This window comes from Sceloporus occidentalis, unplaced genomic scaffold (genome assembly GCF_023333645.1).
Source record: "Sceloporus occidentalis isolate IW3139 unplaced genomic scaffold, rSceOcc1.0.p SCAF_7, whole genome shotgun sequence".
NCBI lineage: Eukaryota > Metazoa > Chordata > Lepidosauria > Squamata > Phrynosomatidae > Sceloporus > Sceloporus occidentalis.
This window is the reverse complement of record NW_028316987.1, coordinates 89284776-89312695: the sequence shown is the minus strand read 5'-3', so window position 1 is coordinate 89312695 and position 27920 is coordinate 89284776. Positions and strand designations below refer to the sequence as shown.

Here is a 27920-nt window from a genome sequence, read left to right as displayed (position 1 = left end):
TCCCCTCTCTTCTTTTGTTTTTTTAAACCTTACTTCTGAAAATTAAAAGAAATGGAAATTTCTCAAGGAAAGAAGCAAATTCAGCCTCCAAGAAGCTTCAGCTTGGGTTGCTAGGTGTCCCTTTTTATAATGGATGGAGAAATGCATGGCTAGGTTAACTGAAATCAATGCTTTCATGTGGTATTTCAACAGAGCTGTAACTTGCTAATACTGGTTTCTGATTGTAAACCCCACATGTCATGAATTTTGACTGCCCATTATTGCTATTTTGAAAGCCTAGCAACATGAACTTCAATACAACTGGTCAGAGGAATAGGAAGGACCCAGAAATGAACTCCATTGCTATTCTCCACTGCCTAGTTTTCTGAGAATGATTTTTAAAACTATTTCTACATATCTGTAGAAATACAGACACTTTAGGTCCAACGGAAAAAGGATGTGCATCTTAATTTCCATTGAAAGACAGACCCCAGTAGCATAGTGAGTATTGCATTTGGACACATGAAACTACCTTCAAGAAACTACAGTACCTGCTTTTCCATTAATCTTATTCGGTGACCTGAGGCATGCTACTATTCTTCATCGTATCCTATTCAAAATAATTATTGTGTGGTCATTTCAAGATGATCAAGACCAGCATCTACGTATAACTGTTTGCCTATGCAGTGTGTGTGGGGCCCCTGACAGGCACGTAAGTTATATAATCTTTGCAAACATCACATGTAAACACTAAGAGATGTCCAGTGGAATAAAAATGGATATTTTATTGTATGTCTTCATTGTTTCTGACTTATGGTGACCCGAAGGTGAACCTATTATGGGGTTTTCTTGACAAGATTTAGTCAGAGGAGAGTTTGACTTGCCCAAGATCACTCACTGGACTTCATGGCTGAGCAAGAAATTGATCAGGACGTAGTCCCAACATTCAAACCACTAAGCCACGCTGGAGCTCTGCTGTGTAGTTTCACTTTAACCTGTTAGTTCAAAGCTGAAAACAGACTTGGGGAGTGAAAAGGTGCCGTGTAAAAGCAGCATGCTGGCGCCGATTTTAGGCTTAAGGACTGCGCACCAACCGCATGGTCCCTAACCCTAAAACGTGCTGCCGCCATTATGATGTAATGGACACATAGCATCTGCACATCGTGCCATGCCAGTTACATCATGAGTGCGCCATTGGCACACTTGCAATGTTACTCCAGCGGTGCAAAAAGAACCCAGATTTTCTTTTTACTCCGGAGTAATGGCTCAGGTTTGGGGGCTGTGCCAGCCTTCTGGAGTAAAAGCAGGCGCCATCAGGCTGCCATTTCTTGGCAGTCTGTACTGCACCTAAGCTTTCCTTTTAGCCACTTGCTTCTACTATTTTCACATGTGTTAGGATGGGAGATGATTAGTTTGATTCTGCTTTACAGTATATAACTTCTGAAACATATCTTCTAGTTGTCCCTTACATTGGGAGAGTTGCAGCTAGCCCTAGTTGCATTATCCAGCCATGGTGATCAATTCTTAGTGGAATTCATTGTTCTACCACTTGCTGCAAGATAAAGTTGGAACTCATTAGCTAAGGAGCTGTGATGCCTGCCTCTGCTGTAGACCACCTGCTACATCATTTAACATCAATAAAGCTTGTCCTATCTTGGTAAGATTTGTTTGCAAGAGAAGGAGAATGAAGGTATCTCCATGATGACAGTAGAATGACTGGATTTTAAAAAAAAGAGCCTTCGCTTTGTCCTTTTTTATAAAGAAGAACGCATCCAGTAACACATTTAAATCACTTAGCCTCGTGTTTGCTACTCCTTTAAAAATCCACACAGTATAAATGGAAATAATTTGTCATTTTAATATAGCATTTTTGCCATTTTTAAAAAAAATCAAACAACACAAGTGCAAAGCCATTTACAGGAAGACATTTGCACCTCCTGGAAGTGGCCTTAACTCCTTTCCAGATTTTGGTTTCTAACACGTTTCTGCCAGAGCTTATTGGATTTTTTTTAAAAAGATGTGCTGTACCAGAGGGCTAAACAACTGGACTAAATATTTTATAGCCTGCACAGTTCAAAACGTTATAAACCTAGCAATAATGAAAAAGGGAGGTGATTATCTGGATAGTATTTGAAACAAATTATATCCACACACAAAAAGGAACTAAGGAAACTGGAAGCTGTGAGCCACTCACACATAGTATCTGCCACATGAACCTTGGTTTAAAGTTGATCCATGTCACTACATGGTGTCCCTTTTGTTTTTAATTTGCATGTCACCTGGGCAATTATAATGTTGGCTATTTTCCAACCAAAGTTAAAGAGTTCCAGACTCTAGACAAATTATTTTTGCCACTTTTTTCCTCTGGTATGAGTTGCCCCTCACTTTTAATTATGAATATATATTGCATTGGTAGCAACATGAACCATGATTTATACTAGCCAAGATACTCTCCAACCCAAGATTTGAAGATCAGTAGCAAAGTCTACTTCACAGAGAACCTGATATGCGTTAAAAGCATATAACTTGGGAAATGGTGTCATACTTAGCTTAACAGAGGAGAAATATTGCAGGAACTGTACAGAATGGGACAAGGAAATGTAGGTTAAATCTAATGTTAGTCCCGACTACAGCAGGAGATACACTGCAGCTGATAGAACTTATTATTTACAAAAATAAAAATTCTGTTAATTTCAAGAGATTTATCTACTTGGGACTGGATTGAGTGGTATTTGTCTAGAGAAGAGGTGAATAAAGAATGGGTCTGGGATTGCATGCAGTCTGCCAAGGCTTTTTTAATCATTATTTATTTATTTATTTATTTGTATTCCGCTTTTTCACAAAGGAATCAAAGTGAATTCCAACAGTATACGTAAATAAAAAAAACCCAAACCCCAACCCTCCCCCATTCATAATAACAGTGATCAACCCATAAAAAAGGATTAAAAATAATAATAATTAATAATTTAATTTATTTCTATACCGCTATTCCAGGGATCACAGCGGTGTACAACAGCAAGTAAAACATACATCATATCATAAAAATACAACAATTAACAATTAAAAACAATTAAAACCCTGCAAAACAACCCCATACAAATGGCTGGATAGATGGAATCTGCCAATTACATTGCCAGGGGAGAAAAGATGACAACAGGCTCATAGGGGAAAAGCCTGGCGAAATAAAAAGGTCTTCAGATTCTTCTTAAAACCATCAAGGGTGGTGACTATACAGAGCTCATGGGGGAGAGAGTTCCAGAGCTGAGGGGCCAAAACTGAAAATGCCCTCCGAGATGAACTAAATCGAGCATCTGGAACTCTCAAAAGATGTTTCCCACCCGACCTGAGTGCGGGGCGGACTGTATGGGGAGAGGCGGTCCTCCAAGTACCCTGGGCCCAAGCCATTTAGGGCTTTATCAAAAAAAATTAAAACTGTCCAATAGGAATACACTAAAATTTCGGGCAGATTAGTGCGAGAAATGAGTCTTCCTCAAAAGAAGGGTGGATAGGACGGGGGCGATGGTATCAATTAATTTTGATATCGATATCATTAGAGGTATCAGTGGGGGGGGGGGAGGCAAGTCTAATGGATCAAACCTAGTCTGGAAAGGCCTGCCAGAGTCCTCAACCCCTTCACACCAATGAGATCACTCTTATTTTATTTTATTACTGAATTTATATTTTGTCTTTCTCCCAAAAGGAGATTCATGGCAACCCTTTTCAGGCCACCTCTTTAAGTTTCTTGAAGTTGCAATTCAGCTTTTAAACAGGTTGCAGCCCTTTTGCACTGTTTAATGTAAAAAATAATAATAACTAATTTGTTTCCTTTTTCAGCATTTTGTGGCACTTCATATGATCTGTGGAGGGTCCCACAGGAAGTTCATTGGTTCTAGAACCCAACAAACTTGCCCACCTCTTGTCTAGAAAACCTCTTAGTATCTTGTGACAAAGTACCAGCATACAGCTAAAGCAAAGAAAGATTGCATAACCTTGATCCAGATTACGACAAGCACCGAAACAAGGGAAAAATTTAACCCCCTCCCCACTGACAGATAAAAAATAAGGTGCCAATGGAAATCTGCCCCTTTTATTCCCATATGGAAAGCCAAAACCTCCCTGATCCCTTGATAAATTGATAGTTTTTTTGTGGGTTTTTCGGGCTATGTGGCCATGTGGTAGAAGAGTTTCTTCCTTTAGTCCACAAAAGATACTAATCTTAAACTGCATTGGGGACTTGTGAGAAAGAAAGGTTTGTCCAAGACTACTCAGTTAATCCATGGCTGAATAGAAACTTGAGCCTCTCCTCCTATATTCAAATCTGAATCACAAACCAGACTCTTGATTTTCGTATACCACATTTTGAGTGTAAATAAACACAGGTTTCTTTCATTCATAAGGGGGGAAAAGACAGGGAACAGAGTAGTCAATTTATTTTTTGGAACCATTCAAGCAGAAGCTTCTAAGTTAGTATTATTTTAGAGATATTTTAATTATGTAATGTTTTTGTTTTAGACTGTACGCCGCTTGGCAGATTTTTATTCTTTTTTATTTTATTTCATTTGACCTTTACTATGTAAAGCACTGTGCAAACTTTACAGTGCTCTATAAATAAATGTTAATAATAATAATAATAATAATAATAATAATAATAATAAATTGGACCAAATACATTAAAAACAACAGAAAACACTTACCATCACTGTAATCGATGGGAGCATACGCACCAAGGAAAAGGGAGGCTGCAAAGCTGCTGACCAAAGAGATCCTCTGAAAGAGTAAAGGAAATGAGAAACTGAATGTTAGACACATTCATTTCAATTCACTAGCCAACCAAATCACATCCGAATGAAAATCAAACATTTTAAAAGCCCCCTTAATTTCAATGGAAGAGTTACGGGTGTTTAGAATGCTATGTAATTTAAGAGTCAAGTAATCCAGAAGAAGACTATGGCCTGTTACAGACTGCCAAAACAAAGCTGCTTCGGGTCTCTTTGGAGGTATGCTAATTAAATGATGAATGGGTCCTAAAAGTCCAGAGGTCGCGCCAAAGCCACACTCCATTCCTAAGCACTGGAGTGCAGCTTTGGTGCAGCTTCCGGATTCTTAGGATGCATGCATCATTTAAACATCATACCTCCAAAGAGACCCAAAGCAGCTTTATTTTGGCAGTCTGTAACAGACCTTTGTCTTGGAAAGGCAGCCTTGAAGGAACTAGATAACATCCCACAGGTGTAAAGTTATATAACTGAATACCAAAGAGTCATCTAGGGCACAGTGTTTCCAGTTTCTATTTATTGGTGTAAAAGTTAGACAATGAAAAAAGGTGACAGAAAGAAAATCAAGTCATTAGAAATGATGTGCTGGAGAAGGGTTCTAGAGATACCATGGACTGCTAAAAAGACAAATGACTTTTAGAACAAATCAAACCTGAATTTTCATTAGAAGTGAAGTTGACTAAACAAACTGTCAGACTAACGCAACCAAGGAAGCCATGGCTGTCCTGAATTTGCAAGACCTGAGCAAACTGGATTGACTGACTCAAGGATCTTGAAGGCCTCCCACTTAATAGGGTCACCATAAGTCAAAGGTGACTTGATGGCAGTAACAACAGCCTCGGTTTAATCATTTTGGTTTCTAGCGCAAGTTCAGGCTTGATCTGCTGTCAAAGCCATTTATCTGTTTTATTTATTTCACAAGCACACATAGAAATTAGAAATACTATGGTATGTGTGATTCTGACTTTAGTATTTAATGCTATATTTAATGATACAATTTTTTTATTTACAAATGAATGAGATCACAGTTGGAAACATCTCTCGCATCCAGGGCTGAATTCAGTTTCAGAGAAGTTCTTGGGGCCAGGGTGGGTGAACCAGATCCAAAAGGATAGGACAAAAATACTAGCATATTTTAGCTTAAAGCTCCTATTGCCAGTATCTAAGCCTTAGGAAAGGCATTTCACCCTTTTAGAATGGGAATAAACTTGCACAAAAGCTAGGAAACCAATGGGCAATTATAACATTTGGAAGGGTCTATAGCTGTGATACGTATAGAGGAAAGAAAGAAAAGTTTTGTTAAGTACAAGTTGAGTCTCCTTATCCAAAATGCTTGGGAACAGAAGTGTTTTGGATTTCAGAGTTTTTCAGATTTTGGATAATGAGGTATTCTTGGAGATGGGACCCAAATCTAAATATGAAATTCATTTGTGTTTCATATACACCTTATACACAAAGGCTGAAAATAGTTTTATACACAATATTATACACAAAGTTTGTGTACACTGAACCATCAGAAAGCAAAGGTGTCACTTTCTCAACCACTAATGAGAATAATTCTGGAATATTTCAGATTCCAGGTAAGGGAGACTCCACCTTTACTGTACATATATTAGAGATATTAAGGTAAATGGTCTTATGGGAAGGGTGAAAGCATGACTAGCTGGGGTTTTGAAAATTCAAACCAGTTAAGTCAGTTAGACTTAGGTCCAACTACAGAAATAATCCAGTCTCAGACCGCTTTAACTGCTATGGCGCAATGCTTAGGGAATCATGAGAACTGTAGTTTTGTGAGATATTTAGCCTTCTTTGTAAGAGAGCTCTGGTGCCACAATAAACTACAATTCACAGGATTTCCTAGCACTGCGCCAGGGCAGTTAAAGCGGTTTCCAACTGGATTATTTCTGCACTGTGTTTTGGACCTAAGAGGACAGTTTATTCAGTGAGGTTTAGTTAGGAGTACGAAGTTAGTGAAGTTTGGCTCAGGATAATTCAAATAGGGATTTTTTTAAAGTGGTGCGAAGTATGAGCAATCTAATAGGAGTTAAATTAATAACCCTAACAACTACACCATAAAACCCTGTAAACAGAAGCTTCTGCATACAAAGTGACTTTAACTAGTATGTTTGTTTTCTGTTTAATAAATAATTTGTACTATATACACACATGCCTCTTGGAACACTAACACAGTGCTGTTAAAGCAGTTATATGTTCAAGTCACACAGCCTCTGGGATGCAACAAATGTTCTGTGATGGTAATCAACTTTAAATTACCAGTGGTGGGTTTCGGTGAAGAAATCCAGGCATAAAGGGTCACAAAGTTACATGCCACCAGCCTGTATTAAGTGCACCTTGCAATTAGTGCTTAGTAGTAAGATTAAAAGAGTAAAGTCTTTCACACAGTATTTATAAGTTCATTTAGAAGAGCTCCACATTTGTTGATAGTAAATGGGATAGGATCACTATATGTCAGAAATGGCATGAAGGAATTTAGCATATAAAATCCCTAGAGGTTCAGGTGGCAAAGATGGGACAAGTAACTCCCAGAGGGCTGCACTGGAACATCAGATCCAGCTTCAGGTCTTGGACCCGGGGTTCCTCACTCCTAATGTACACTTCAGCAGTATTACTTCTTAATTTCCACACACAGAACACATTTCCCATTTATTGAGGTTTCTTTTAACAGTTGCTATATGTATGCTTAAGGGGGAAGGGCTGCAACTTTTTTAAAGTTCTCTTACATATCAAAAGAAAATAAATATCACTTGTAATTTCCAAGAAGTGAACAGAAGATTACCCGACCTCAGTTTGTGAGTAGGCTTCAGGGTTCAGGCTGTAAATCTTTGCTATCTGGTTTCCTGTAAAACGCTGAGAAGAGACAGGCCAGTGCTTAGGAACACAAAATGTAAATTGAGTCAATAATCATTAACTCAACATAATGAGTTCAGGACATTGCACTTTGGGTATTTAATTTGTCTCATGCATGATGGAAATTGTTATTTGGGTGCAGTAGGCACTAAACCAACTATAATACATTGATGCATTATAAGAATCTTGCTTGCTTTTGAAGAAAATGCAAGAGTATTCCTGGCTACAATTTACATTGCAGAAATGAGAGATCAAGAGAATAGGTAATCTTAGCCACTTAGGCAGGACCCCAATCTAATGTAGGAATTAATTTAGATTCCCAGTAGATTTCTACAATTCAACAAGGAGAAAGGTTACTTCCACCTAACATTTTTTGTCTAGAATTGCCATCCTATGGGCCCGTACAGACAGGTCAAAATAAAGCTGCTTCAGGTCACTTTGGAAGTATGCTGTTTAACTGATGCATGCATCCTAAGAGGCTAGAAGCTGTGCCAAAGGTGTGGTCCAGTCCTTAAGACTGGAGCGTGGCTTTGGCGTGGTTTCTGGCCTCTTAGAATGCATGCATCATTTAAACAGCATACTTCCAAGGTGACCCAAAGCAGCTTTAGTTTGGCCTGTCTGTACAGGCCCTATGTTTACTCTACATTTACGTAACATCCTGACAGTGGTTTGGTTCAAAATGTAATTGTCTATAGAGCAGGTCCTATTCAGTGTAACATTACGGAAAAATAGCCTCTCAACCACTCTTTAGTCTGTTCTTTTTCTCTCTTGGAGAACTAGTCTTCTCTCTCACCTTTTTCTTCAACATTTTAATGCAGGGTTTTTTTTTAAATAACTTTATTTACATAATAAAAAGTTTACAAACAACACAAGACATAATACATGATATACATATAATCTCTCATTTTGTACTTTGTTACCAGTTTTTATATCTTCACTATTTACACATATGCACTTCCTTTAGATTGCGCAATCCACCATTTACCTTAGCAAAAAATGTACACTAATTCTTAAGCCTCGTCCCGAAGGGTACTATATATTCACCATAGGATATACATTTAACTCTTGCATAAGAGTATTTGGACCTAGTTCGATTTACTTAACTTTAATGCTATTAAGCATATATCAAAGTATCTCACTCATATCTAATATTATCCTTCGTAATCTACTCTCATTACATTAATGCTTTTATTGTATATAGTTTATCCAAGGTTCCCACTCCCTGTGAAATTTATCTAAGGCCTGTTACAGACTGCCAAAATAAAGCTGCTTTGGGTCTCTTTGGAGGTATGCTATTTAAATGATGCATGGGTCCTAAGAGTCTGGAGGTCGCGCCAAAGCCACACTCCATTCCTAAGCACTGGAGTGCAGCTTTGGTGCAGCTTCCGGATTCTTAGGAGGCATGCATCATTTAAACAGCATACCTCCAAAGAGACCCGAAGCAGCTTTATTTTGGCAGTCTGTAACAGGCCTAAGGAACCCTTCCCCATTAAAGCTGTTAATTTCTCCATTTCCCAAAATTCCATCATTTTTAATTTCCAGTCTTCCAGAGAAGGGATTTCTTCTGACTTCCATAATTTTGCAATTGATACTCTCGCTGCCACAATCATATAGAATAATAATTTTTCCTTTCCAGCTTCTTCTTTAACTTCTTCGGTGATGTTCAGAAGATACATCTTGGGGTCAGGTTTTTCTTTCAAATTTATCATTTTTTTAATTTCCTTATGTATATTTTTCCAGAACTTATTAATTTTAGGGCATGACCACCAACAGTGAAGGTAAGTACTGATCTCTTTCTTACATTTCCAGCATTCATTATTTTGTTAGTATATCTTAGATAATTTATAAGGAGTTAAATAGCACCTCAACATAGACTTATATATATTTTCTTTAATCTCAACACAGGGGGATAATTTCAATTTCGTCTTCCATAATCTTTCCCAGTGATTTAATTGGATCGTCGTCTTCAAATCTTTCGCCCATTTTATCATGTAATCTTTAATAATCACTGTTTCTAATTCAAAATTCCTAATTAAATTATAAAATTTAGAAATCTGTCTTTTGGGATTTTTAATAACTGCTTCTAGTTGTGCTTCGGCTGGTCCTATACCCTCATGTTTTTTATCCATCATATACCTTTCTTTAAATTGCCTATATGAAAACCAATCGCATCTATAGCCTTCTTTTTCCAACTCTTCTTGAGATTTCATCATTCTTACGCCCTCCTTTATCTTTATTAAATCAGCGTACGTTACCCAAGTATTTTCTTTAATTACCACTCGGTTATATAGTGCCTCATTCGGTGATGCCCATAATGGTATTGCAGGGCACCAACTTTTTTTATATTTACTCCAAATTCTACTCAATGATTTCCTTATTATATGATCCTTAAAATTCCTATCTAATTTAATTTTGTCGTAGAATAGGTATCCATGTAGGCCAAATTTTAAGTCAATTTTCTCTAAGGTTAGCACCCTTTTGTTATCTAATCTTATCCAGTCTGTTAACCAATCCAACACTCCTGCATAGTAGTACCATTTTAAGTTTGGTAATGCTAGTCCCCCTTTTTCTATTGAGTCTTGCATTATTTTGAGCTTTACCCTCGGGTTTTTATTATTCCAGATAAATTTATTTAAATCTTTTCCCCACTTCTGAAATGGTTTATCATTCACTATTATTGGGAGTGTCTGAAATAAATACATAATTTTAGGCAACACCACCATCTTAATCATAGCAATTCTACCCATCCACGATATATTTAATTTCCCCCATCTTCCCAATTTTTTTTTAATTCCCAAGTAACTTCATAGCTGTTCCTTCATGTGAGGGCGATCTGGCTGCGACATTTGTCACCCCATTGATCGCCAGGGTTGAATGCTGGGTTTTTTTTTAAAATGATATCTATCACCATACAAGACAGTCTTTTGCGTATGAGAATTGTGCAAGACAGGGATGGACTAACTTAAGGGCAATTTATCGGTAATGCCACTGCTACACTGAACCAGAAGCAATGACAGGGCAGGTGCTAAAGTGGTAGGGAACATTTGATGAGAGCTGCTGGGGACATTTACTGAAGTAAATGCACTTCTGAGTACATAACATTTATACTTTATTATAATACTTTATTTATACTCTTGATTCCTCTCTTACTTTAAATCGGAGAAAATAGCTTTACTAACTGACATTTTTGTATTATCCTTTCTCCTAAACACTCAAGGGAATGTCCCCTCTTCTTCCCATCATCACAACAAAAGAGTATTAAATATTTGCTACATTACAGTCATTCCTCATGGGATCAAAACCAGGAAAAAAGCAGCAGCAAAAGCTGATCTTGAGCTCTCAGCAAATGTCTGCAGTAGAGCTCTATGAATTCACTCACATTCTAAGCTGAGCTAGAAGCTTCCAAAACCATAGCTTGGTTTTTCTCTTCAGACAGCTCTTACCTCATAGGCCCGTGAGCCAGTGATGTCAGCCAGTCTCTGAGCCCCTCCAACAGCTTTTTCTAGAGAGGAACACTGGGCAGTTGTACTAGAATCCATCCAAATAGGACTGTTGTTCACAGAGAAGCAAGACTAATGGTCAAGGGGAAAGAATGGAAAGATATAAAAAAGGCAGTCAACTCCATCTATCAATCTTGCTTACAAACAATTACATATATCAGTTGTGTACATTTGACTAAGGTTTCAAGACAGAAAAGAACAAAGGCAAGATTTTTTAACAGGGCAAAAGGGTTTCTATTCCCTCACTCTCTGGTTTGAGCAAGTGAAAGAAGCCCACAGATGCCTCTGCTCATTACCTGAGGTGGCCCAGAATGAAGCAAGATACGTTAGACTTCAAAAAAAGAAAGAAAAGAAACCCCACCACCATCCTCCTTGTTCATATCAATAGAGGGAATATGTTTTCTCTTCTAGTCACATGTTTAAGATCAAATAGAAATCTGGAAATTAATAGGGAAATGGCTCTGCAGCTGTCAAGACGCCTGCCTTTGGCCCCATTCCCACTGGCCTATAACGCAGATCAGGATGCGAATCATGGGTGCATCGTTTCCATTTGAGTATGCATTCGACCTGCATTGCTCCGATATCATTCCCATTGGGATTCGAATCTGAATCGAATTATCCTGAAAAATCTGAATTTTAGGTCTATAAACCGGTTTTAAAAAATAGTGGCTTTTTAGCAAATTTTCCTATACCTCCGGAGTCTGATTTGGGGTAAAAGAATGGGAACAAAAGGGTGTCTGATTCAGGAACCTGGGGATGGGAGGAGCAGTGCTCAAGGGGCTGGCCTGGGGGTGTCACCCTCTTTGTTCTCTTTCTGCATTGCCGGCACCATTTTCTTCCATTCGCATAGCCTTTCCCCCAGTGGATTGGGAAGCAGGGTAAGGCGATTGCACTACATTGAGCTCCAAACGCAGTAAACACATTACTCCCCCTGCAACCTCCCCTTTGCTCCACATTCATAGACCAATGTATGAGGAGAGCCATTGAACACCATTTTTAACTATTATTATTATTATTATTATTATTATTATTATTATTATTATTATTTTCTTTTTTTGCCTCTGCCTGAGCGCCTGAGCAGCAGATGGGCTTTGCAGTACATGCCTGCATGATCGCCCCCCAGACAGCCCAGGAAGCAATGGGGGAGGTAAAGGGATTTGGGGTGATTAGAGGCTCCTTCTCTCTTTCCCAGAGGAACTATGGGAAGACACAGAAGAGCCTGGACGCCAAGGGATTTGAGGGGAATAGAGGCTCCTCTTTTCTCTTTCCTAGAGGGAGTCTGGGGAGACACAGAAGAGCCTTGGATGCACGGGGTTTAGGACGAATAGAGGCTCCTTCTCTCTTTCCTAGAGGGAGTTTGGGGAGACACAGAAGAGGCTGGATGCCAAGGGATTGGGGGCAAAGAGAGGCTCCTCTTCTCTCTTTCCCAGAGGAACTATGGGAAGGCACAGAAGAGCCTGGGACCCAAATCTGGGGTGAATAGAGGCTCCCTTTCCCAGAGGGGAAAAGTGCCTAAGCAGCTGATTAGCTGTGACATCAAGCACTTAAGCGCTTGATTGACAGCTGCTTTAAAAAAAGAGGTTCCGGAAGAGCAATGGGAATGGGGAGCAAAATAACCCGCTTCAAATTACCACAGGGAAAATACCAATGGGAACGAAAACAGGGATAAAAAAACCTGGGTCTGTTTGCACCCGTTTTTAATGGGAACGATGGGTCAGATTTGAGTCAGAATCCGAGTCAGAATTGCAGCGAAATAAGCCGATTTTTTGCCCAGTGGGAATGGGGCCTTTAGCTCTCTTTTAATGGGCAATGCTTTACGCTGAAACTGGGCAATCTTGGGTCAGGCATTATCTAGCAGCCCAAAATGTCTTTAAAGTATCAATGACATAAATGGAAACTGGGGAAAAAGGGGGAGGGGGAAGAACTGCCAAGTTCTTAGGGCAGCATGTATGAATCCATGCAGAGTTTTGATATACAGCAAAGCCAGATTTGTCCCACCATTTACCTAGATTATGAAGTCAAGGGGGCAGAGAAAGAAGCAATTAATCACTCACTCTTTACTTTCTCAAGGACCAAGTAAATATGAAAAGCTAACCATTTCTGCTCAGAGGAGAAAAAGAAAACATCTTGTCTCTATTATTGTTTGTGTTTGCTGTGAGCAAAATAAAAATACAAAGCATCCTTCAGAAGGTTTGCTTCTTTAATGTCAATAAGCTGGAAAAGAAAGCACAACCATTAAGGGCTCAAAAAGCAAGAACAGGGATGAACTTGTTTCCAGAGCAGCTTACAGAGGTTACCTGCAATGACTGATGTAAAGGAAGATCAGGTGATAGGTTTTGTAAAACAGAGCTTGCACCCTGTTTCCAATAGACACTCCCATGTTGCTGTTAAATTAAAAGAGTAAAAATAGGTAAAACCAAAACAAAGTAAAACTGATTCATATTTGAACTTTTGTTCCATTTTTACACTTACATACTCTCTCTCTCTCTCTCTCACACACACACACACACACACACAGATATGTGTGTGCGAGAGCCAGCATGGTGTAGTAGTTTGAGCACTGAACTATGACTGTGGAGACCAGAGTTCGAAGCCTGGCCATTTAAAGCCAGCCCAAGAAAACCCCATGATAGGTTCACCTTAGTTGGAAATGACTTGAATGCACACAACAGCAAAGCAAAAGCATAAATACCAAAGAACCTTGCAAAGCTTTACAACTGTGCCATTAATTTTCACACCTGTCAATTAAAAATTGCTGTCACTGATCGACCAAATAAAATGTTACCAATTAACATTCCCTGGATGACCGAGCATTCCACAGTCCAATTCAGTACAATCTGAAGAATGAGCTCTTCTGCCCTCCTTTTGTGTAGGCTGAGAATCATGGTACTGTATAGGTCACATATAGTATATACTGTGATCAAATAGGGTCAGAGGAACATCACAGAATGTACTATTGACCATAGAATTCAGTTTGCTAAGAATATGGCTGTGCCTTCCAATCCCTTTAGATGTAAACATATGATTTCAAGTGCATCGAAATTCCTCTTGAAATCTTACAAACCAAAAGATGAGAATAAGAGTTTTCAAGCTTGGGGTCAGACTACATAGCTCCTCACAATATCAAAAACAGAATTATGTAACATAGTAAAGACTGCAGACGTTATGAAAACCAAAAGGACCTAGCATCATTAACAAAAATTTCAGGATTTTGTATAAATATTAATTATTGTATGGTGTTTACACGAATCAAAATACATGAGTTAGCCTCTCCTTTTGACTAACCTGTCCAGCTCCAGATAAAGCTTTCACTCTGGAAAAGTTAAATCCAGAAGACTTCATTTTTTCCAAGATCAGATCTAGGGCCTAGAAGAGCAGACATGATCAAAAATAACTCCACTGTTCAAAGAAATTCAAAATTCTTACAGATCACAAAGAGAAACAGGGAATAGATCTGTATTATCAGGAATAAAACACAAAGAAAAATGAAAGAATTAGAACATAACTGGAAGGTTTATATATAGAAACTAAGGGCCCGAACAGACAGGCCAAAATAAAGCTGCTTCAGGTCACTTTGGATGGATGCTGTTTAAATGACAAACATATCTTAAGAGGCTGGATGTCCTTAGGACTGGAGTGTGGCTTTGTTGAGGCTTCCAACCTCTTAGGATGCATGCATCAGTTAAATAGCATACCTTCAAAGAGCAACTTTATTTTGGCCTGTCTGATCAGGCCCTAAGCTAACTATCTAAACAAGAGCACACTTTTAAAATGTGGGGTGGGGGAATCTTCAAACATGTGAAGGGACAAAGGGTACGTTTTAGGATCACAAACTTTACAAATGAGGATGCTGCCCTATTAAATAAATCTTAGGCCTGTTACAGACTGCCAAATAAAGCTGCTTCGGGTCTCTTTGGAGGTATGCTATTTAAATGATGCATGGGTCCTAAGAGTCCGGAGGTCGCGCCAAAGCCACACTCCATTCCAAAGCACTGGAGTGCAGCTTTGGTGCAGCTTCCAGATTCTTAGGGTGCATGCATCATTTAAACAGCATACCTCCAAAGAGACCCGAAGCAGCTTTATTTTGGCAGTCTGTAACAGGCCAAAAGAATGAATGTGAAAGCAAAAATAAAACAGTATTTGTTTTAGATGCTGTATGCTTATTTCCTAGGAAGTTTCATTTTAAAATATAAGTGAGCATTCTACAGTTTTTCATGCATTGATGGACTCTAATTCCCATCAGTCCCCAGCAATCTTGATCAGTGGTCAAGGATGAGAAGAGTTGTAATGCAATTTCATTTGGAAGATCACTGATTCCTCATCCCTGTCTTAAACAAGTGTTCCCATTACCCTTACAAGCAGGAGGAAATACCTCTTACATTATGGCAATTATGATTCACAGTGGATGAAAAATAAATGTTTCAAATTATAGAGATTTATTCCTGTGGCCATTGCAGATTCAACACATTTAATCAATAAAACAAACCACTTAATTAAACAATGCAGTCTTAGTTACAACTCAACTGCACATAACATTAGCCCCAAGGGTTTCTTCTTGGATGCTGAAGACACTTCACAGCAGAGAAAAGGGCAGGAAAAAAGGGGCTAGTTAACTCTTTCATTGTCACCCCTCCCTCGCCCCCGCAATACTCCCCACCAGCAGCTATTATGATAGATTTTCAGACCAAGGTTAAACTATACAAATGTGGGCCCTAAACTCCGAGAGTCAAAAAGTGGAGTATCAAGAACATGGAGTAACAAGAAAAGGGTTACCACATTCACCACCCTTCTACTTTCCTTTTCTGAGCATAACATGATAGAGGAGAGCCATTCACAAAATTGATGAAACTAAAATGTTATGAACTTGGATAGTGGGTAGGTCTTGTGTTTGAGGAGTGTTTGCAAAGGAGTTTTCCAACGGGTTGTTCCCACTTAAGATTTGAAACGATTTAAAATACAACGTTTTTAATAAAATCGATTCAAAATAACACTGTTCTTATCCCGCCATCCGAATCGCTTTGTTCATCGTTCCCATCTGTTTGTTTAAATCGAAGTTTTTACCTGCAAGCGTTCCTACTTGGCATGAAATCGGTGTTTAAATAAAGCGATTCTTCTCCTCCATACCTTATTTGGAGCTGTCAATCAATAGTACGTCAGAATGACGTAACGTTAATCCGGAATATTTGGAAGCGATTTATCTTTTGGCATCGTTTCCATTTCATTGACAGCCAGGGAGAATCCCTTCAGAGAGCACAGAGATCAATGAAGAGGCTGCTGGCAAAAAGCGAAGCTCTTTCCAGAGGAACTATGGGATAGGTTTTGGAGGGCAGCATCCTGTCTCCAAGACAGCCAGGGAGAATCCCTTCAGAGAGCACAGAGATCAATGAAGGAGGCTGCTGGAAAAGCAGGGAGGGAGCACTCTTCCCAAAGATTCTCTTTCCAGGGTTGGAGGAGAAGGCAGATTCCATTTGAGAAATGGAGGGAGAAAGGCTCTATCCCCCCCCCCCCCCATTGATCAGAGCCCTTCCTTGCCTGGGCGAGATCAGAGCCCAAGCGGGCAGGGAATGCCTCTTTGAGAGGAGCCTTCCCTTCCTGCCTCTCCTCCGTTAGAAATGGGCTCTCCCCACACAGAGGGGAGGTTGCAATCCACCGGCAGATGCAGGCGCTTGAGCAGCCGGGACTTCAGGCCGTTTCTCCTTCCCTCCCCGCCTTCCCAAACCGAAGGCATCGCTGCCTTGGGTCTGAGATGGCAAGGAGGGAAGGAGAAGTTGGCTCGGGCCATTTCTCTTTCCCTCCTTGCCTTCCCAAACCGAAGGCATCGCTGCCTTGGGTCTGAGATGGCAAGGAGGGAAGGAGAAGTTGGCTCGGGCCATTTCTCTTTCCCTCCTTGCCTTTGAGTCATAATCCAGCACTCAAACCCACACGCTGGCGATTACTATGCTATGAGAAAGAGAGAGAGAGAGAGAGAGAGAGAGACATGCAGACAGACTAATTAGATAGGTACATTGGCTAGACAGAGAGATAGACTGGATAATTAGATAGATAGATAGATAGATAGATAGATAGATAGATAGATAGATGTATATGGGTAGATAAATACATACATGGACAAACAGAGAGACAGACAGGATACATAGAGATGGATAGATAAATAGAGAGATTTAAACACTGGCTAAATAGACTGAAATAGAATAGAATGGACTGTCTTGGAAGCCATGAAGCAGGGATTACCTGCGAAACCCATCCCATAGTTCCTCTGGAAAGAGCTTCGGTTCCCTAAATTCGCTTTGTACGCCCCATGGGGAGAGACAGCCCGCTTGGGCTCTGATCTCACCCAGGCAGGGAAGGGAAGGCTCCTCGCTTAAAGCGCTGAAGAGATTAAGCGCCTGTAAACCATTAAAATAAAAAAAAAAAAAAATCCTTATCTCTTATTGAAAGACCAGCGGACAAAGGGGTGAGGGAAGCAAAAATGGCGACAGCCAGACGGATGGGGACAGAAAGGGCAACTCCCCCAAGGACAGCCCCATCGCGGTCCGCTCCTCCCATCCATCTAACACGAATCCACGGCTGTCGTTCCTATTTAAATACTCCGGTTCCTAACTCGAATCAATGGAAAACTGTAGGTTGGACCCTAGTGTTTTTTTAACACGCGTTAAATGAGGAAGAATCGATTTAAATTTTTATCCCGCTCTACGATTCGATTTCTAATGGGGACGATTGCGGGTTGCTCTAGAACCGTTCTAGGTTTAAATCGGATCCTAATAGAAACGCCACTCCTTGGATTCGATTCAGAACGCGGGGTTTCACCTAATGGGAACATCCTCCAAAAGAGTTTTCTAACAAGAGGCCCCAGTCAATTACATGTAGCACACAGAGGCACTGCTATGCCCACTCACAAACATTTCCTCATTCCTTTTCACACTGGACTCCAACTCCAAATGATCATTTCCATTACATGGAACAACCTTTGCTCATGTAATAACTGCCTGTGCATGTCAGAACTTTTGTGGCTCAAGCAAAGCTACACATTGCAGCACAACTATCAGATTATGGCATATGATGTCAAGATGCCTTGAAATTTATCAGCAGCCTGGCACAGAACAATGCTATGCCCACCCAAGCCTTGAAAGCAAGAGCACCCGCTGAGAAAGCAGCCATATTAACATCTGTGCAGTTCTACTGTGCAGATTTGCATGGCACATGGTCAACGTACAACCATCTGCTGGACTAAACTGAACACAGGCCATGCGAAAACAACAAAGTTGGTGTGTCCCAGCGGAATGTCAAAGCCTAAGAGTGAATTTACACTCTTAATTTATTTCAGAGAAACAACGTGTTTTGACAACTGAAAATGGTCCTCCTTCTCAAATGTTTTTACTTGTGTTGGGCTTGTGCTCAGATTTTTAGAAAGAAACCTGAATCACAAGATGTGCAACCCCATCATTTTTCCCTGTGCTTAGAGTAGTTCTATGTGTGAAATAAAGACAAAGCCCGCTATTTTTTCAGTAGAGTAAGATTTGTGGATATATTTCTATTTCTCCATAAAGTGATATATTTAAAACTAGGCAAAGTGACGATCCTATACAGACACTGTAAAGATTTAGTTCTGAGTGGTAATCCATAGGACAGGGAACAATCAAAAGTGTCTCCTCTCTCATTTGGTCCTATTTTCAACTAAATGTGTTTAGAATTCAGCGTAAAAATTAAAATTATTACTGAACAAGCCTCACTGTTGAGAAGTGGAGCCAAACTGGTTTCTTTCCCCAGAAAACAAAGAGACAGAAATAGTGCTTACTATTTATTATAAAATTTGGAAAGACCACTGCAGCTTTGATTGAGACTAAGTGGTGTTTCTATGCCAAAACTCAACTGAATTCCAAACATTTTTAAATTAATGCATTTAGTATCACAAACTAATGAGCACAATGCTTTTTAAATGTTATCCCCAAAAAACCCATGGTTCAGAAAACTGCAGTGTCAAAAAACAAACAAACAAACAAAAGCCTTAACAGCATCCAAACAAAAAGAGAAAACGAATTATAAATGGCCTGGCAAATGTAATAGTGTTGTGTATAACCCAATTTTAATAATGCTGTACTAAGAAGCTAAATAATCTAATGGCACCGATAGAGCCAAGAAATGGTTTTAAAGACAATGGCAGTTCCCAATTGAAGAAGGAGGGAAGTACCATTCTCATCATCCCCAGCCACATTCTCTACATTAGTTAATGACTTCACAATCCTGCTCTCCCAACTGCTGCAGTAAAGAGTGTAACAAGGAAAGTTGCATATTTAAGCATAGGTCCACCTATCCCATCTCTTTATTTATATGGGGCTCCTTCTCATGAGAAACTCTTTACCCAGGGCTGGTGGTGGTACTTATGACTCACTAACTTATATACAGAACAGCAGTTACATGCTGTAGCATGACAACAAGCTTGAAAAACTCTCTCTTTTTTATAGTTCCAAGACAACATTGAAAAAAATAAGCCTTTATTCCTGATCACTGATCACACACATCAATAAAATTTTTGTTACTGACCTTCACCCACATCAATACAGGAGAAGTCACTGTCAGTCTGTCCTTGTGAACATAGACTCCACCTTGAGTGCTGAAGGAAAGGCAAAAGTTTATAGTATCAATTCCTTTGCTTCCATTGTTCATTTCTCTGAAAAATCTCTTGCTGCATGCCATTTGTGGCCAAATGTGGCATGTCATTTGGTGCATAACTATGACAGTTAATGTTAAAAGCCTTACTAGTAAAAAAATGCAAGATGAAAAATGTTTCCTCCAAGATACTTATACCACACACAGTTTTGTGACCCTTCAATGAAATCTGCCTAAGCAGAGTCCTCCATCTGCAGAGAGCCTTTTGAAGTCAGCCTAGGTCTCTCTATGCTGATACAGGAGTTAACCCTGGCACAGAAATGTTGCATACATATACACACACACAAGTGTGTGTGTGTGTACATGCATGCTTAAAATTCTGCAAAAAGTACAAATATAGATGGCCAGAACAGTATAATTAGGAAACACTGTTTAAAATACTTCCGCACATGAACAGTGCTAGCAATACAGGAAAAGGCATGACACCTAACCAAAAAGTATAAAGAAGCCTAGAATGGCAGGGACCAATGTCTTCATATCTGTGAAGCAAAGGGGGAACAGAGAAGCCTGAGCAGAAGGGGACACTCCAAGTGCCAGTATTTAAAAAGAGAATTACATTATTTTAAACCTGCTCTTTTTCCAAGAAGCTTAGTCCAGAGTGACAACATGGTTTTCCCCTGCTCCTGCTTCCAGATGAAGAGGAGAGGGCTGAGCAGGATGAGAGGGTTAAGTTGGTGACAACATATTGCTCATATAGGGGGAAGCTATGAGTGCATGCAATAGGATGGGACCTTCAGAGGACCCCGAGAAAGACCATTTTCCCCTGAAGGAGCAATATTACAGAACTGAAAATGATGGGTGGAGACTTGGGGAGAAAGAAAGTGGTGGTTGGGAATTGCAAGGAGAAAATTATAGGAAGTGAATTGCCCTTCATCTTAAATTCAGCATAAATATTGCTTGAAATTCATTAAGAAGCATAACTAGGAAACACTATTACTACGATGCCCTGAAAAAGAACATGAAACTTCAATGTCCTGCTATTGATCTCACATTATATAGCAGTCAAACGTAGCTAAGGCGGGTTACACACCGCCATAAGGGACGTCCTCAGGACGTCCTAAATTTAAAAAGGGGCGTCACTTCTTGACGCCCCCAAACCTAATACGTCCGGAGGACGTATAAGATGCCGGCGCCCCATCTACATGGGGGCCGCCATGATGGCATCACGAACGCACCGCCTCCAAACGAGGCAGCGCGGACATGACGCCATCGCTCCGCGCGAGGGCGCTTAATGCGCCCTTTCGGCGGAGCAGGAAGGAGCTCTGAAACGGAGCTCCTTCCTGGTTTGCGTCGCTGGTGCAGCCGTGTGAAGGCTGCACCAGTGACGCAAATCAGAAAGGGGCCAAGAGGCCCCTTTCTGAGAGTACCCACTGCTGTTGGCGTGTCCTTGGGGCTTGAAGCCCCAAGGACCCCCCTTTCCAGGCTGCAGGGAAGGGGCCTTTTGCCGCTTCCCCGCAGCCCGGAAAGCGGCGGATCGGGGCCTCAGCGGCTGTCATTCTGGACCCCATGCCCTTAATATTGTACCTAGGGTCAACTTGTCGTCTTCAGACTGAGCGAACAACTCCCAACATCCCATACTGTCTGTGACTGGTGGGAGGTGGACGCCAACAACATCTGGAGATCCAAAGATTCCCACTCTTGCTATACAGCAGCAAAAGGATTAAATAAATGAAAAGTCCCAATGTAAAACGGCAGCATTACACCAAATATGCACAAGTGAAGAAACATACCCAAATTCTGGAAGATCCTTGTCAAAATTAACATTGTCCTCATGGATGACTCTCAATTTTTCATCTACAGCAATTACTTTCAGCTGGAGAGAGAAGAAAATAGATCATTAATTCTAAAATGCAGGCCTGCATTTGAAAGAATAAATCATTTCTGCATGGTCAATCACTGAAAATAGAAACTGGCTGGTTCTTTCTGCCTGCAAACCACATCTAGAAAGTGATGATCCCTGATTAGTGCTCCACTTCCTGGGTACAAATTAGAACTGCTATACTAAAGAGATAACTGAAGTTTCTGTGATTAGTTTGTTAAAAAGTTGCACAATTTCCCATCGGTGCCCCTGCCCATCCTCCTTCATTATGAAAACTTTCATCATTTTCATTATCATTTCTTATATGCTGCTTCTTGCAGGGTTTTCTGTTAATTTCTACTTGAGAAAGTATGGAAGGAGAATACTGTTTTTTTCTTCCTGTAGAAATAGAGACGTGTTCCGGACGGGCCCTATGGGGCGCTGTCGTTACACAGAGGGGCAGCGCTTCCTGACGCGCCTTGCCCCTCGCGTGTAACGACATCAAAATGGCGGTGCCACATACAGATGGGTGCCGCCATTTTGACGTCACGGACGCACAGTGTCCGGACGTCGCGCACCAGAAGTGGCGCCACAAGTGCGCGCCTCATGCCTTGCGGCACCTCTTCCAGGGCACAGGAAGATGCACCATTTTGGTGCTTCTTTGTTGCTGCGCCTGGGAACTGCGCGGTTTGGCTGCTGCAGTTCCCGGACGCAGCTACCGGCAGCAGCGCAAGACCGCCCGTTTTGGGCGGTCTGTAACGCGCCAGACTGCCCTCGTTCACATCTTTGCACAGCAGACCTAAGCTGTAAGTATGAACATGGGTGTAAGAATGAATGGCTTTAAAGCTAAATTATCAAAGCACAAGGAACTTTTGCCTATTCCAGCCTGCTTACCTTGCATTAATTAAAAAGCATAGTAACTGTGAAAACCTCTAAAGAAGTATTCGTATAAACAAAAGGTAAACTGTTCAACTATCACCTTCACAAATGTAGGAACATGCAGAGGAAAGAGCCACAGAAAACAACATGCCTGCACATTTCTCCAAAGTGACACTATAATGTGATAAGAAAAGAGAAAATAGGATGGTGGTATGCAACTGATGGAAGTACATTGAATTTTAATGGCCAGACCCTCCAGTATCTGTGAAGTGTCTTCTTCGTCACAGGCAGCCTAACCTTCAATGGTAGGGATCCCACATAATGTACAAGGTGCTTCTATGTGTTGAACACAAAAAAGTGCAATTCACTACCCAAGACGACTTTACATCATACATCTTCCCAATACACACACACAATCATAATAAAAAGAGTTTATCAAAAACAAGAGCCTATCCCATATAATCCTAAATTCTGTCAATCAGAAGAATAAAAAGAATGACTATTGTCTGAGCTTGGAAAAGGTACTTATTCAGTCTACAGTCCCAATGTCCACTAGCCAGCCATTTGCAATTTTTCATCCCGAACTGTCACAAATACAGTAGAGCCTCGGGTTACGAAATTAATTCGTTCCGCGGCCGCTTTCGTAACCCGAACGGCTTTCGCAAGCCGAATCCCCATAGCCGCTAATGGGGAAAAGCCGCGATTTGGTGTAAAATCGCGCCGAAAAGCACCAAAAGTTTTTTCGGGACCCGAAAAAACTTTCGTAACCCGGATCAATAATTTCCTATGGGTTTTTTTCGGGTCCCGAAAAATTCGTAACCCGGGTATTTCGTATCCCGAGGTTCCACTGTAATAGCAGAAAAATGGCAAACTTATATTCCTGGAGGAAAAGTGTACTCTCATTAACACCCCTAGACACCTGAGCTGCCCAAAACACTGTCTTTTTTTCCCCCCTCGATGCAATTAATGCCTTTCTGCATTTGCACTGCTATTTGTTACATAATGAAATTTGTAACCGTGGGTCAATGAATCATCAGTGTCCATTTCTTTAAAGTGTGTGTGTTGTGTGCCTTCAAGGCATTTCCGACTTATGGCAATCGTAAAGTGAACCTATCATGGGGCTTTCTTGTCAAGATTTGTTCAGAGGTGGTTTGCCAATGGCTTCCGCTGAGGCTGAGAGAGTGTGACTTACCCAATGTGGGTCTGATGTCTAAATTGGGAATTGAACCCTAGCCTCCAACACTGAAACCACTACACTACACTGGCTCCTCTTTCACGTAATCCAAAGTATCAGTCATTTTATTGCAGTCATATTAAATGACTATACTCCCAAATTCATATGTATACATAAAATACATATATACTATGAACATTAGTAAGATACATACACCTACAGACATCAATAAAATATGAATATACATGCAAGTATGTCACAAAGAAAATAAAATATAGGCATAAAATGCAACTGCATATGCAAATAGTAAAAGCCTAATCATTTACTAAAACCTTATTTTCATGGATCTTAACTGCAGTAGCACAAATTTTTGCTGTCTTGGTCAACATCCCTGTATACTCTGGTTTCTCTTCAAATCGTATGAAACACTCTTTGAAGACATCTTCCTCATAGATTTTGAGAAAAAGGAAGGTATGATTGTAATCCTAGGTTTTTACAAGTAACACCTCTGCCCGTATGAAAATGTTTTGCATTACTATACACTTTATCCAGTTCCTCACTTAGGCAAGGCTAGATGAAAGTTTGATTGTTTTAAAAATTTACAGGCAGGATTTCACAGATTAACCTTTGGCTTCTCACTGAAATATGCTTGAGCTCAGCAAACACAAGCAGAATATGTGTCCCAGATAAACACTGAAGCCGTTCTAATATTTCTATTTATACTATCTGAGCACCAAAACAGAAACAGTGTAGAAAATTATTTTTGAGCCACTAAAGTTAAACCCACACAGTTCTAGAATGACAAATCTTTAAGAGTACTGATGCCAGAAAGCCAAGAGCAAAACCTACTCCGCTGGGCATTTCTCCTGAATAATGGGAATACATTTTGACTTTGCGATTTTGATTATTTGCCAATTTGATTAATATGTTCTCTCTATGAATCTCTAGGCCTTCCAGAGAGATTCTGATAGAAACTGACCATAGAGTTGTGCTGGATGATCTAGAGATAACTAGAGAAAACACTTCTCTAGCCATTTGCATGTCCTCCAGCATCATTCTATGGTCATTTGTGACAGATGTTGACCATAGAGTTGTGCTGGAGGCCCTAGAAATTCCTAGAGATGTGGTCTCTCAGGTTAAAAATGTAGCCTTATTTTATTTGCGGTTTTTCCACTTTCACAGGGCTCCTGTGCCCCTAACCCCAGCGAATGCTGTAGTTTGGCTTCTATTAATTTCTGTAAAAGCCAAAGGAGAACCTGAATGCGACACACATATTTGCAACCACATATTTATGATAAGGACAAACCACCAAAGGTACCAAGTACAGTTGCCAAGTGAAATACAGGACCAGCTTTCTTAAATTGTTTAAACGACTGCAAGGAAGAGGGAAATTTCAGCAGGTGGTTTGTGTTACAAGTAACACCTGCTGGAATTTGCTCTTGCGCACACTATTAAATAAAGGTACAGGAGCCCTGTTGTGTCTTTCACTTGCAACTCTACTCTCAATTTCTTTTCATTGCATTTATTACGGCAAACAGCTGGCATACTACTCCCAATATATGCGGCTCCAGTTCCATATTGAGTCTACTCTACACAAACTGCTATATGTATGAAAAGTCCATAAGATTGCAATCCTATATGTGCCTACTCAAAAGTAAATTCCATTACTTTCAATGGAACTTAATCGCAAATAGGTTTTGTTTTTTAAAAAAATATTTATTAAAAACACATCAATAAATAATCCTAAGAAATAAGGACAAAATTACAATATCACCAACAAACAAACAAACAAGACCTACAGAAAAGACTAGATAAAACAAAAACATACAAGAAAAGAAAAACAGGTTTCCTGAACTTCATTTTAAACTCTATTCTATTCTATTACGCTGCCTTGAGTCCCTATATTGGGAGAAAGGTGGGATATAATAAAATAAAATAAAATAATAATAAAAAATAATATATTCCACTGAATTCACTTATTCCTGTTTTGATAGACTCTCCTCACTTTTTCTATAGCTCTCCATAATAAATCTCTATCATACATATAGCCAAAATCAATCAATCATATAATAATTCACCTATATACAGTACACACATATACTATGCCAATCTGATTATATGACAATTCATGATAATCCAACAATTAAGTTTTCTCCCCATTCTTTTCATAAAAAGAAAACCAAGGGCTCCCAATCTCTTCTACATTTCCCCCATGATTTCCCTTTTCCTAGGCTGGCGAATTTATCTATTTCCATATACAGTAGTCTAGTAGTTAGTAATTTCAACCACCACTCTTTACAATTAGGACTTTCTTTCCTCTTCCATTTAGAAGCATGCATTATATCTGCCACGGTTGTCACATAGAATAAAAGTTTACCATGCTTATTTTCCAATTTCTCCTTTGTGACCATTCCAGGGAAATAAAAAACTGGGGTCCCAATCTTTCTTTATACTTGAAAATAAATAAATAATAAAATTTATTTATATCCCACCTCTCTACAAAATGCAATCGAATCATGACTTTTTTCCTCCAATGTGATTTTGGCCTGTTTACAATTCCACCATAGATGGAAACTCACAGGTTAAATACTAAATAGAATAATAATTAGTAGTAGTAGCAGTAGTAGCATTACAGGATTGCAGCCTGAAGCTCAGCACTCAGATGAATCCCTTCACACAATACCTTTCTATTGTATAAATATACATCAATATATGTGTATTTATACACTCCCTGCATAAATATACATAAGGCTGGGCTGTCATTAGTACTCCTATGGGAGGCCACCAAGGAATATCAGGCCTCCCATATGAATGCTAACCAGGGCTAGCCCTGCTTAGCTTTCAAGATCAGAATGGTAATAAAATGACAGCCCAGCCTTATGAATATGTATTTCAGAGGCAGGCAGTGTAGTTTGGCATAGTAGTTTTGAGTAGCTTTCAGTCCAAAACACACTGCATTGATAATCCAGTTTGAGATTGCTTCAAGTGCCCTGGCTCAGTAGTGCTAGGGAATCCTGGGAACTGTAGTTTTGTGAGCTCTGGTGCCACAACAAACTACAGTTCCCAGGATTCCCTAGTAGCATGAGTGGATTATTTCTGCAGTGTGTGTGTGTGTGTTTGGGACCTAATAAAACAACTCTGGAGACCAGGGTTAAATCCCAGCTCAGCCATGGAAACCCCACTGGGGGGGGGGGGGCTTGGGCAAGTCACACTCTCTCAGCCTCAGAGAGGGGGGGAACAACCCTCTTATTAGGGTCGCCATAAGTAAGAAACGACTTGAAGGCACACAACAACAAGAAGAACATTTTATTTTATCCTTCCCAAGCTGGAAGGTTTCCTATGTTTCTAATCTCTTCCTCAGAAGGAGAAAGAGGAGGAGTTGCTGCTGCCATCCTCCCCCTTCGCCTCAGAGACAGGGAGGCTGCGTTTTGGGAGCGCTTTGTGGCTCGAGGCTATGGAATTCTGGGAATGGTAGTTTGTTGTGGCACCTCTGGTGCCACAACAAACTACCATTCCCAGAATTCCATAGCCTCGAGCCACAAAGCGCTCCCAAAATGGGTTATTTCCCAATCTGGATGCAACCCAAGGCTCTTTTATTGAACCTGAGGTACCTTCTGGGTGCTGAAATCCCACCCCAAGTAACAAGGGGCAGCCATGGCGCCGTCTTCCTCCTCCTCAGCTTCTCCCTGAAACGTTTTGCAACACCACCCTCCATTAACCGAGTTAACGTTTCAACCCACTGCAAGCAAGAGAGGCCCGCCTCCTCTTTCCCTCCCTCCCTCCCTCCCGCCTTCCCAGGCCCTAACTGCCATTTCTGGCCCCAGCAGGCTTTGTTATTATTATACATGGCCCTAAACACACTACTGCGAGAATTATAATAACCCAGGCTCAGTAATGCCACACAACTCTGGGAAATGGTAGTGTTTTTGTGAGACAAACATTTGGCCTTCTCTGTCAGAATAAATAAGCTACAGTTCCCAGGATTCCCCAGGCACTTTTAAAGCAGTGTCAAACTGGGTTGTTTCTGGAGTGTGTTTTGCAGTAAAGTTGGCTTGATGGCAGTTAACAACAACTGGAAAGGACAAGATTTTGCCCTCTCCTCTGGTGTGTTAACTGATGTCCAAAATGCAGAAATAATCCAGTTTGAGACCGCTTTAACTGCTCTCTGGCTCAGTGCTAGGGAATTCTGGGAACTGTAGCTTTGTGAGGCAACGTTCCTGCATGGCAGGAATGTTGGACTTGTCACAACAGCTCTCTAGGGTCCAGAACACACTGCAGGA

The 27920-nt window shown here is 40.3% G+C and overlaps 1 protein-coding gene across 6 annotated transcripts in view; it reads right to left on the bottom strand.

Annotated features, from left to right (window-relative positions):
• LOC149310073 (xylulose kinase-like) overlaps positions 1–27388 on the bottom strand; it is a 124174-nt gene extending 96786 nt beyond the window's left edge. For 4 of the 6 annotated variants that reach the window (XM_089533632.1, XM_089533631.1, XM_089533633.1 and 1 more), the window contains exons 1-8: positions 27252–27388; positions 21520–21602; positions 19664–19733; positions 14408–14488; positions 13420–13506; positions 11066–11194; positions 7557–7622; positions 4674–4746 (exon numbers count right to left, since the gene is read on the bottom strand). In XM_089533632.1, the coding sequence (XP_089389758.1) occupies positions 4674–4746; positions 7557–7622; positions 11066–11194; positions 13420–13506; positions 14408–14488; positions 19664–19733; positions 21520–21602; positions 27252–27296 (634 nt within the window). In that variant the 5' untranslated portion in view covers positions 27297–27388. The remainder of the gene's footprint in view (positions 1–4673; positions 4747–7556; positions 7623–11065; positions 11195–13419; positions 13507–14407; positions 14489–19663; positions 19734–21519; positions 21603–27251) is intronic. The other 2 variants (XM_089533629.1, XM_089533630.1) reach the window with 2 other exon arrangements.
• Positions 27389–27920: the final 532 nt, after the last annotated feature.